Here is an 11,956-nt window from a genome sequence, read left to right on the forward strand (position 1 = left end):
CTTACCAGGGTCAGTCTGGGGCGGCTGGTTGGCCAGTTGGTTAGAGCATAACATATAACAACAAGCCAGTTCGATTCCCACCTGGGCCAGTGAGCTGTGCCTTCTACAACGAGATTAAAGACAATGACTTGACTTGGAGCTGAGCTGCGCCTTCCACAACTAGATTGAAAACGATGCCTTGACTTGGAGCTGATGGGTCCTGGAAAAACACAGTTCCCCAATATTCCCCAATGAAAATTTTTAAAAAAAAGGCGTTCAGTCTTTTACTCAATATTTCCATTTCTAGGACTCCATATAGTCTAAGAAAATCTGAAATGCAGACAAAGATATTCACTGAAGTATTACAATGCCAGCAAACTGGAAACATTTGTTTAGCAATAGACAAATGTTTAAGCAAATTAAAGTTAAGTAAATTAGACTGTTACAGTCACTAATAATTGGTTCTGAAATTTTTTCTAAGGACATTAAAAATGTTTATGACTAAATGTTAAACGAGAAAAGCAGAATACGAAATTATGTATGAGATAATTAAGTAAATAACAAACAACAGGGATAAAAAAGGACTAGAAGGAAATATACCAAAACATTAACAATATCCTCTCTGTATATCTTGCTGGATGATAAGAATGAGTCATTTTTGCTTTCTTTATATATTTCTGTAATTCCCAGAACATGGTACTTTTTTTTTTTTTTTAAAGATTTTATTGGTTGGGAACGTACAGAGGGATAGTGGATGGGGGGAGGGGGGTTCACACAGTGTGAGGGATATAAATGATAAACGTCTAAGTTTTGCTTTGTCTTGTGCACCTGAAACTAATTAAAAAAATAAAATGATAAAAAAAAATAAAAAAAAATAAAATACTCAAAAAAAAAAAAAAAAAAAAAAAGATTTTATTGGGGAAGGGGAATAGGGCTTTATTGGGGAACAGTGTGTACTTCCAGGACTTTTTCCAAGTCAAGCTGTTCGCTCTTTCAATCTTAGTTGTGGAGGGCGCAGCTCAGCTCCAGGTCCAGTTGCCACTGTTAGTTGCAGGGGGCGGAGCCCACCATCCCTTGAGGGAGTCGAGGAATCGAACTGGCAACCTTCTGGTTCAGAGCCCATTGACCCTTGTGGGAATCAAACCAGCAGCCTTCAGCATTAGGAGCACGGAGCTCCAACCACCTGAGCCATTGGGCCGTCCAGGTACATATTTTTTAAATCAGAAAAAAAGTAATTTTTTTTAAATGTGTTTCCAATTCAAGACTTGTCAGATCTCCCTAAATTAATCTACAAATTCAATATCATCTCAAAACAAATGGCAAAAGAAACTGAGGGAGGAACTTGGAAATAGTATCCTAATAAATATGCAAAAATAGCCCAAAACAATCTGAAAACAAGAGAAATAAAGTGTGTATGGGGAGCATGGGAGAGTCCTTGCCCTAAAATTAAAATCTATTCAAAATTACAGCAATTTAAAAAAAAAAACTACAGCAATTCACACAACATGGAACCAGAGCAGGTACACAGACGTTCACATACTCACTACTCAAGAATACTCGTACAGTATGTGTAAACTGAGTTGGAACAACTGGATAAAATCATTTAGAAAAAAAACAAGACAGCAACAAAAGCTTAATTAATAACCACAGCCAATCTTTGCTGCATACTTACCACAAATCCACAACACTTGGGGACAGATGTTTGCAGATTCGCATTTTATTAGATATCCCAAAGATAATATGGAGCCTACGTCATGTATTCTTTAATTCTTCAGCAAAATCTGGGAGCATGTTTTTAAAAACACGCAACCGAAGTCACCTTCCTGCTGCCCAAAGCAAACCTGTGCCCTGATCCCATCCCTTCCTGTCATTTCCAGCTTTTCTTCCAAGTATCCCTTGCCAGTATTTCAACATCTCCTCTTTCTGCTCGCTACTTGTCATCTGCTTACATTTTCTGAAAAACAAAAAAAATTTTTTTCAAGAACAAACCACTCCCTCTCTACCTTGTCTCCTTTACACATACAAAGCTTATTCAACAAGTTTCTTTTAAAAAGAAAAAAACATATTTCGCTAACTCAGAAACCTGGGATCCATCCTGGACCCTTCTCACTCTCTTCCCACATTAAATTGGGAACTATAATAAATCCAGTGAGTTCAGCTCCCTCAATACCTATCAGTCTCTTGAAGGCTCCTGCAATCGCCTCCTAACGGTCCCCTGGGCTTCTAAGCTCTCCTCACAGCAGCGAGAGTCATCTTTCCTAAAAATGTCCGTCTGTGCCTCCTAACAGCTCCCCAGGCCCTTTTAGACTTCCTCAGGGCCTCACTCACTGCTCACCACACCCTGCACCCCACACTTACCTACCTGCTTGACATTCCAGGAATACAAACATGCCATTTTACACCTCCGCATGTTTATACCAACTACAGTGCTGCTTCTGCCTGCAAGGCCTTCAACTTGCCCCTTCTTATTTACTTGGGAAAGTATTATTGGCCTACAAGATCTAATTTAACAGAACTCTGTGAATCCACTAAAAACTATTGAATTGTACATGTTAAACAGATGAATTGGATGGTATGTAAATTATATTTCAATAAAACTGTCATAACTATAAGAAAAAAAGACTTTACACCCAACATATACATATATTTTCTAATGGGCAAAAGACAAAACAGGCACTTTAACAAAGTAGGAAATGCAGATGACCAATAAGCATATGAAAACACGTTTAACACCACCACTCAGGAAAATGCAAATTAAATCCACAATGAGGTATCCATATATACTCAGAAGAGCTAAAATTAAAAAGAAATACACCATCAAGTGTGGAAAGATGTGGAGCAACGGAAACTATCATACACTGTTGGTAGGGGTGAAAAGCAGTTCGATCAAAACTATTTGATTATCCAGCTGGGGAAAACACACCTTTGCAATGACCACTGACACTATGTATCCCCTGTGCTGTAACCTAGCAACTCCACTGCTCCAGCACATCTCCAGCAGAAAGGAGTGCAAATGTCCACAAAGGGACATGTACAAGAATGTTGACAGCTGTTTTATTCCTAATGACTAAAAACTGAAGCAAAAGAATACTCAACAGAAGAACAGATAAAAGTAAGTTGTGGTAGGGCCAGCCCAGTGGCTCAGGCAGTTAGAGCTCCATGCTCCTAACTCCGAAGGCTACCGGTTCAATTCCCACATGGGCCAGTGGGCTCTCAACTACAAGGTTGCAGGTTCAAGTCCTCGAGTCCCGCAAGGGATGGTGGGCTGTGCCCCCTGCAACTAGAAAAAATGGCAACTGGACCTGGAGCTGAGCTGCGCCCTCCACAACTAAGACTGAAAGGACAACAACTTGACTTGGAAAAAAGGCCTGGAAGTACACACTGTTCCCCCAATAAAGTCCTATTCCCCTTCCCCAATAAAATCTTTGAGAAAAAAAAAAGTAAATTGTGGTATATTCATTCTATGAAATACTACAAAGCAGTAACAATGGTGCCTGCAACAATGTGGGCAAATCTCACAGATATTATATTGAGTGAAAGAAGTCAGACACAAGAGTATATATAATCTATGATTTCAGTAAGTTCAAGCATAGGCAAATTTTATCAATAATGATAGGTATCAGCAAAGTTGTTACCTCTGGGAGACCGGGTACCGTCTGGGGAGAGGCTTAAGGAAACTTATAGGGTATTGGAAGGATCTGTATCTTGATCTGAGTGGTTATAATGGTATAAATACATGTAAAAATCAAGTTGTGCACTTAAGATTAGTCACTGCACTTTCCTAATTTACTATATGCACACGCATGTACATATGCTATAACTAAAATTTTTTAAAACTAAGGAAAATATACAAATGTAGACTATAATTAACAGTACTGTATTATACACTTGGAAGTTAACAGAGTAGAGCTTACATGTCATCACTATAAAAAAAGACAATTATGTGAGAGGAAGGAGGTGGTAACTAACCTTATTGTGGTAATTATTTCACAATATATGCATGTACCAAATCATTACGTTGTACACCTTAAACTTACATTTCATATGGCAATAATATCTCAATAAAGCTGAGAAAAATATGCGCAGATAAAAGGATAATATACCAAGTATATACGTGTATATATATACATACATACATATATAGTATACATACAGTATATACCATAATAATTCAGTGTTTTAAAAAAAACATGCGCAAGTAAAAGGCAAATACACCAAAATAACTGGTAGAGCTACCATTGATGTTTATTTCTTTAAATTGTTCTGTCATCTGAATTTTCTACCATGCCCATATTACTTACATCATTTAAAAAAAAAAGCTATGTCTTTAAAATAACAATAATGCTAAAATCAAACAAGGTCTCTTCCTAAAGCATTCCCTTCCCAACCAAAGCACCAATGTACCAAACCTTACTGTGCTCATCAATCACACTGTCCTGCAGGCATCTGCTGACCAGTCCCTCCTACTTTCCAGTTAGTACTGGGCTTGCTTTATCTTAGTCTTCCTAACATCCAACACACTGCCTAGCACCACCATGTTTCCCCGAACATAAGACCTAGCCGGACAATCAGCTCTAATGTATCTTTTGGAGCAAAAATTACTATAAGACCCGGTCTTATAGTAACTTTATTGGAGCAAAAATTATAGTAAAATAAGACCGGGTCTTACAGTAATTTTTGCTCCAAAAGATGCATTAGAGCTGATTGTCCGGCTAGGTCTTATGTTTGAGGAAACACAGCAGCTATCTACTTCATGTGTGTTTGTTGCACTGAACTGTATTAATGGTAAGCACAAATGTTTGTTGACTAAACAAATGTGTAACAAAACAAGAAGTCAAAAATAAGTGATTATCTTCCATGGGAGGTATTCCAAAGTCATGGCTTGTGAGCTTGAGTTTATACTACAGGAAAGGAATGAGGCTTACCTACGATATAAACTTGTACCACAGCATTCCTAAATTGTCTCACCTGTGATTTACTGACCCAGTGCCACCAATCATATCCCCATCATTTTCTGCAGCAGTCAGAACCCATGAAACAAAAAACAGGTAAGTACAATAATAATCTACAGGATTGACCTACCAATAAGAGAACAAAGGATACAGTGCAGAATCCCATCATCAACAGCTCACACACAGATCACAAATATCGTGCAGAGAAAAAAAAAGAGACAGATAGGTACAGAGACACCAAGAGACCAAGTTGCAAACTTGCTAAAAAGTCAAACTACAAACCTAAGTCCTCCAGCAATCATACTCTTGGGTATTTATCCTACAAAAACAGAAATATGTTCACATAAAAGCCTGTACAAGAATGTCCAGCTGTTTTATTTGTCAGAATCAAAAACAAGAAACTTTCCAACTGTCCTCCAACAAGTGAATGAAGAAACAGTGGTACAGGTAACCCCATGTATAACACAGTTTCGCTCTAACACAGTTTGAGAATTCGAGAAATCCCCAAACAACATGGAGCATAAGAGCTTTTAACAGCAAAAAATACCTCATTCGAAATTAGGGAAATCCCTGAACAACACGGAACGTAATAAAGGCTTTTAAGAACAAAAGATATCTCATTTGAAATTTTTCATTCGAGCATGGATGTCGTATCAGATTTGACTGCAGAATTTTAAAATTTATTAGAATTTTAAATCCATTTCATTCGTGGAGTATTAAGTTTAGAGAATGAAGCCATCTTGTCTAAAAGAAAATGCTCTCGGTTAATCGTGCTTAGTGATGATGAAGAAAACATATTAGTATGTTATACTTTTGGTGAAAATCGCTTTAATAAAGATATTCCTCTTAATTATAAAAATATAGTAGTATGTTTTTTTAATTTTTGGAATCTAACCCCCTTTTTTGTACTAGTTCTTTGTTTTGTATAACACGGATTAACATAACACGGCTTTTTTCTTCTTTAGGAACCTAACAACTGTGTTATACGGAGGTTGCCTGTACATTCACACCATGAAATTCTATTCAGCAACAAGGAATGAGCTACTGGTACACCCAACAATACCGAGTTCATTAAGCTGAATGAAAAGTGAATCTCAAAAAGTTGCATACTGTATAATTCCATTTTATATAACATTCTCAAAGGAGCAAAATTTTGGTGGTGGAGAACAGATCAGTGCCTGCCAGAGGTCAGGAAGGTTTGATCATTAAAGGGTATCAAGACAGTTTGTGGTGATGAAACAGTTCTGCACCCTGATCATGGTAATCAGTACACTCATCTACACAAGTGGTAACATCTGACAGTGCATGTATGTGCGCGCGCGCACACACACACACACACACACACACACACAGTGTATGTAAAAACTGGTGAAATCTTGAGTTAACAGTGTTGTGCCAATGTCAATTTCCTAGTTTTGACAATGTTCTATGGTTATGCAAGACATCACCACTGGGAGAAGCAGGATGAAGGGTACAAAGGGAACTCTACTCGCAACTTCTGATGAGTCACATTACTTGAAAATTTTAAAATTTTTTGTTAAAAAATAAATACATGGGTGGCCGTTGGCTCAGTGGTTGGGGCGCGGTGCTCATAACAAAAAGGTTGCCAGTTCAATTCCCGCTATGGGATGGTGGGCTTTACCCCCCTGCAACTAAAGACTGAAAACGGTGACTGGACTTGGAACTGAGCTGCGCCCTCCACAACTACCTATACTGAAGGACAACAACTTGACTTGGAGTTGATGGGCCCTGGAGAAACACACTGTCCCCCAATAATCCCCAATAAAAAATTTATTAAGGGTCCGCCCCGGTGGCTCAGGCGGTTAGAGCTCCATGCTCCTAACTCCGAAGGCTGCTGGTTCGATTCCCACATGGGCCAGTGGGCTCTCCACCACAAGGTTGCCAGTTCGATTCCTCGAGTCCGATTCTTTGAGTCCCGCAAGGGATGGTGGACAGTGCCCCCTGCAACTAAAATTGAACACGGCACCTTGAGCTGAGCTGCCGCTGAGCTCCCAGATGGCTCAGTTGGTTGGAGCGCGTCCTCTCAACCACTAGGTTGCCGGTTTCGACTCCCGCAAGGGATGGTGGTGGGCTGTGCCCCCTGCAACTAGCAACGGCAACTGGACCTGGAGCTGAGGTGTGCCCTCCACAACTAAAACTGAAAGGACAACAACTTGAAGCTGAATGGCACCCTCCACAACTAAGATTGAAAGAACAACAACCTGACTTGGAAAAAAGTCCTGTTCCCCTTCCCCAATAAAAAAAAATTTTTTTTTTTAAAAAGTAGCCTATCCAAACCGCCTCAATCCACAAAAGCTCACAGAATTGAACTGAACTAAAATGAATGAAGAGCCAGCTTGCACATACAAGTAGATAATGACAAAAGTAGATCATATCACATCAAGCCAGGTCCATGTAGTCACAAAGTAATTCAAGTTTGCCAATCATTATACTAATACAGTTTAAAATTTGACCTATTATACTTTTTCCTCCTCTAGAGAGAGAATCAAAAAGCAAAACACTGGGCATCAGGAGACCTGAACTCTGTTCTAAACTAAACTAATGTGTGACCTTAACCTGTCAGAGCTGCCTGTAAAATGAGTACCTCCGAGACTCCCAGTCTCCCCAAGTCCCTCTTCCACCACCTCTTCTCTCCAGCGTGCCACTCTTTGCACCCTAAACCAAGTCACCATGGTTTCCCAAGCACTATAATTGGCCAGCTCCCATTATGTACCTCTCCCATCCTCCACAATCCATTCACAATCCATCTTCTTTGGAATTGTCCCCAAACCCCCATAGAATGTAAGCTTCAGGAGTAGCTTTGTTCAGCTTGTTCAAAGCTCTATCCTAGGAAAGGCATGCAAATACTCGTTGAATACATGAATAAATAAATCATATCAAGCATTCCTTTAAAATAATACCTTGATTCAAAGGATTAAGTTAAAAATGACATTGTCTTAATCAAACACTTATGTAATTGGACCGATCTGCTCTTGCTAATTAATTACCTTGCAGACTAACCAGTTAATTTAGTCACTGGCTGGGGGGAGGGGAGATTTCCCTCAAAGCTTATCAAATACATACAACAGACAATAGAAGAAACTGACAGATTAATCTGAGTAAAAGTTGAATACTTGGATACACACTAATTCTTTATAAATATACCACATAAATCCAAACTGCAGCACACCAAAAAAAGGCTCTTAGCCATTAGGAAAGTCAAACCCTGAAATATGAAAATATGCAATACACATTAACTAAAACTGTTTTTCTGTATGTATGCATATATTTAACACACACATATGTATATATACATACACATATGTATACATGTATACACACACAGTCATTCCCCAAAACTGGGGGCAGGGTTTTTTCAATTCTTTTTTACGTTTCTGAACATAATGAGCAATGCGGAAATAAATGCTTTGAATTGAAAGTTGTGACTAAAACTCAAGATCCTAAACATTAGTTCGCCTTACCTATTGGCTAAACTTTCATCGTTCACCAAAGGAAATCCCATATTGAAGACTGATTTACTTGAAAGCTAGCATTAGTTTTAAAGCATCTAAAACTACCAAATATCCATTCAGTTTTAACCTCTTAAGAATCCAATATCGAATTTTTACCCATCAGTTCCTCAAGTTCTTAATTTAAGTATTTTTCCCACACTCTTAAGTTTTTTAAGGCATTAGGTGGATATCCACATTTTGTGAAATCCTGAACAAACTTTCAAATTATATTCCATTTAGAAGGAACAAAACTCCTGTCATAATAATGTCATGATATACATTAGCAATAACTTAGGCAGTTTGCATAGATACCAACAGGTATGAAATTCGCTAAGCGGAGACCAAGGCGACCAGGAAGGAAGAAAGTCTAGGAATGCTGAAGGGCAGCCCCCCCAAAGGAAACAAAAAGGAAATACTTGGTGATTTTATTAAAAGATCATGGACTGTCTGTCATCCTCATAGTACCAAAAATACCTTCCTTGCTCAAAAAGAAGAGCAAAGCCACAAATCTAGAAAGAGTAAAGATGTTGAACGCTGGCAGATGTTTTGTTTTGTTTTTAATTAAGAGAAAAAGGAAAAAGAGGTGGCGGCGCTCTGCAGTCTCGAAGCAGCTCTCCAGGAAAGGCTTCTCGGGAGCCGGCCGCTCCCACTACGGTCCGCAGCCAGGCTGGAGGTGGCCGGCGACTGGCACGTTTTAAATATCACCACCCTATTCATCAACTCGCGGCACAATGAGAGGCCGGGAAGCCGCGCCGGGGACCGCCCGCGCACACGCCCACCGGTCCAGCGCAGCAGTCACGTTCGGCCCAAGCACAAAGTTTCGAATACAAACCCAAGCGCCGAAATGCACAGGTCTCAGCGTTGAACTCGCGCCAGGAACACTCCCGGGGCGAACCTCTTGACAACTGGCTCGGGTTTTCAGCCGAGAGGCAAGGGCCGGGGAGGACGAGGATGCGACACACACTTTCACACACGCACTCTCTCGTACACTCGGCTCCTCCTCCTCTCGGGCCCCGGTGCCCAGGTGGGAGCAGGTAGGCAGCCTCAAGCCGCAGCCGGCGCCAGCGCCCCTCCGGGGAAGGGCCTGCGACCTCCGGGGACAGCTCGGCGCGCAGGGGACCGGGCGCACGCCCGGCACCTCCTCATCCGCCCGCCCCGACGGCCGCGGCGACTGGGGTCCCGGGGACTCGGGGATGGCCCGGGGATGCTCAACCCACCGGCCACGGGCTCGCGCGCGCCCCTCCCCCGCCCTCCGCCCCTCCCCCCGGGCCGCCCGCGGGGCGCGCAGAAGGCAAGCGCCCGCGTCCCTGGGAATCAGCCTGCCCGCTGGCCCTGGGGATCCGGGCAACTTCCCGGGCACAGTCGCGGGCTGCCCCCGACCGGCCGGGGGCGGGGATCCGGGTGCTAGCGCCGCGTGGACTCACTTTTTCGGATGTTTCTCTCTTTTCGGCCTCCGCTTTCGGGCCTGAATGGCCAGCACTGGGTGAAGAAGAGACATACATTAACGGTCGGGCAGGCCGGCCTGCGGGGCCGCGTGGCAGGAAAGAGGGGACGCCGTGGGCCACTCACCTTTCCGGGAGCTCATCCCGACGCGGCGGAAGGAGGGCGGGGGGGCTTTGCGACAGCGGCGGCGGCGGCGGCAGCGACGCGGGAGCGGAGCCGGGCTGCAGCCTCCACTCGCTCCGCCAGCCGGGAGGAGGCGGGAACCGCGCCTGCGCCGCCGCTGCTGCTGCCGCCGCCGCTCCCGCGGGGGACTCAGCAAGACCCGCCCCCGGCCAGACCCGCCCCGCCCCCCCACCCGGTGGGGTCCTGACCCCCGCGCCCGGTTCCTTCCGCGCGCCCCGCACCCACACGCCCGCCCCGCCGGTGCGGAAACGACCCCCCACGACCTCCGCCGCTCCCGCTCTCGGCCTCCCCGCCCCCTCCCGCGTCCGGGGCCTCCGCCTCTCGCGCCCCCGCGGCTGGCTCAGGCCTCCCGCCTCTCACCCGCACCCGGCCGCGCGACCCTCGTTATCCAGCCACAGCCTCAGTCTTACGCACCCCGCCCAGTGGCGCGGCCCGCCTGTCCATGTGCCCTTCCTTGGCCCGCGCCTCCGCGGGTCTCACACCACCGCTCTTCGCGCGGCCTCTTCTCTCCTTTGGCTCCTCTACATCCTTGCATCCCCATGAGCGCCGCTTCCTCCTCTCAGGCGAGTGTGGAAAGGTCACAGGACCAAGAGCTGGGCAACCTGGGTCCTTCGCTAGCTGTGTGACCTTGGAGAAGTCATCTTATCTCTCGCCTTTACCTACCCCCCAGGATTGCTTGACTTTAGTGAAGGAAAAGTTGCAAATCGCATGGAAAGTAGGATGGCGCTTTTTACACATTGATTCAAGCCCCGCTCAAAAAATACCATGTGTACGACTGTGTAACACAACAACCCTACCAAGCAGTTATTTTTTCCTTTTTACAGTGAGGAAACTGAGTCCTAAAGAGGTCAAACAGTTTACTTAGCAATGATTCAAATTTAGGCCTGGCTGATCCAAACTTTCTGCATATCATGCATGCTTCCTAATAAAGATGTGAATTAAGTTGATGGTGGGACAAAATAACTGCAATGTTTTCTTGTTTATTTAAATAATTATAATACTTTGAAAGATAACCCTGATCATTTACTCTCTCTTTGGTTACACAACGGTTCTTAACTGACCAAAGTAGCTAGCCTTTATTCTAAAGACGCTAAATCCAAGGAACAACAAGCGCTGCTTGGACTTCAAGAGCTCTTTACTTTCTCAACTTTTTCCCAAAAATATCAAACCTACAGAAAAGTTACGAGTAAAGTATAATGAGCACCCATATTAACCCTTATTCACCAATTTTTAACGTTTCACCACATTTACTTTACCTGTGTATATGTGTGTGGTGTGTATAGGGCTTTTATTTGGTTATTTTGTTTTTACTGAATCATTTGAGTTTTTTACAGACATCGTTATCCTTTACCCCTAAATATTTCAATAAATATCTACTAAGAATAAAGATATTCTCCTACATAATCAGAATTCCATTATCATTCCAAGAAAATTTAATATTAATACTATTATCTGTAATATATTGAAGCCATATTCAAATTCTCAAAATGTCCATTATAGCTCACTTTCCTCCCCACCCCCCCATCCAGGATACAATCAAGGATCAAGCATTGCGCTTAGTTGTCATGTATTTGTAAACTCCTTTAGTCTAGAGTAATCCCTGGTTTTTTGTTTTTTTCTGTTATAACATTGACTCTTTTGAAGAATCCAATTCCACTGTTTTGCAGAATGCTCCTCAGTTTGTTCTCTATTAGAGTCAAGTTAAATAATTGTATCAGGCACTCTATCTAGATGATATTGTATCCTTCTTAGCACGTTGCCACTACAGGAAGGATATCACATCAGTTTGTTCCATTATTGATGATGTTACATTTAATCATCTCTCTATGGTGAAGGTACTTTTTTTCTTTTGTATTTGAAAAGTAGTCTGTGTGAAAAATGGGCAAA

General features: G+C 42.8%; 1 protein-coding gene across 11 annotated transcripts in view; it reads right to left on the reverse strand.

The window, feature by feature from the left end:
- The window catches only part of SRPK2 (SRSF protein kinase 2), a 218,980-nt gene extending 208,344 nt beyond the window's left edge, over positions 1-10,636 (reverse strand). For 4 of the 11 annotated variants that reach the window (XM_074340606.2, XM_074340604.2, XM_074340602.2 and 1 more), the window contains exons 1-2: positions 10,484-10,635; positions 9,868-9,922 (exon numbers count right to left, since the gene is read on the reverse strand). In XM_074340606.2, the coding sequence (XP_074196707.1) occupies positions 9,868-9,922; positions 10,484-10,610 (182 nt within the window). In that variant the 5' untranslated portion in view covers positions 10,611-10,635. Of the gene's footprint in view, positions 1-9,867; positions 9,923-10,012; positions 10,167-10,483 lie in introns of those variants that run through there. The other 7 variants (XM_074340607.2, XM_074340609.2, XM_074340605.2 and 4 more) reach the window with 6 other exon arrangements.
- Positions 10,637-11,956: the final 1,320 nt, after the last annotated feature.

Source organism: Rhinolophus sinicus, chromosome 4 (assembly GCF_057876585.1).
Source record: "Rhinolophus sinicus isolate RSI-liver-muscle chromosome 4, RSI-T2T, whole genome shotgun sequence".
Taxonomy (NCBI): domain Eukaryota; kingdom Metazoa; phylum Chordata; class Mammalia; order Chiroptera; family Rhinolophidae; genus Rhinolophus; species Rhinolophus sinicus.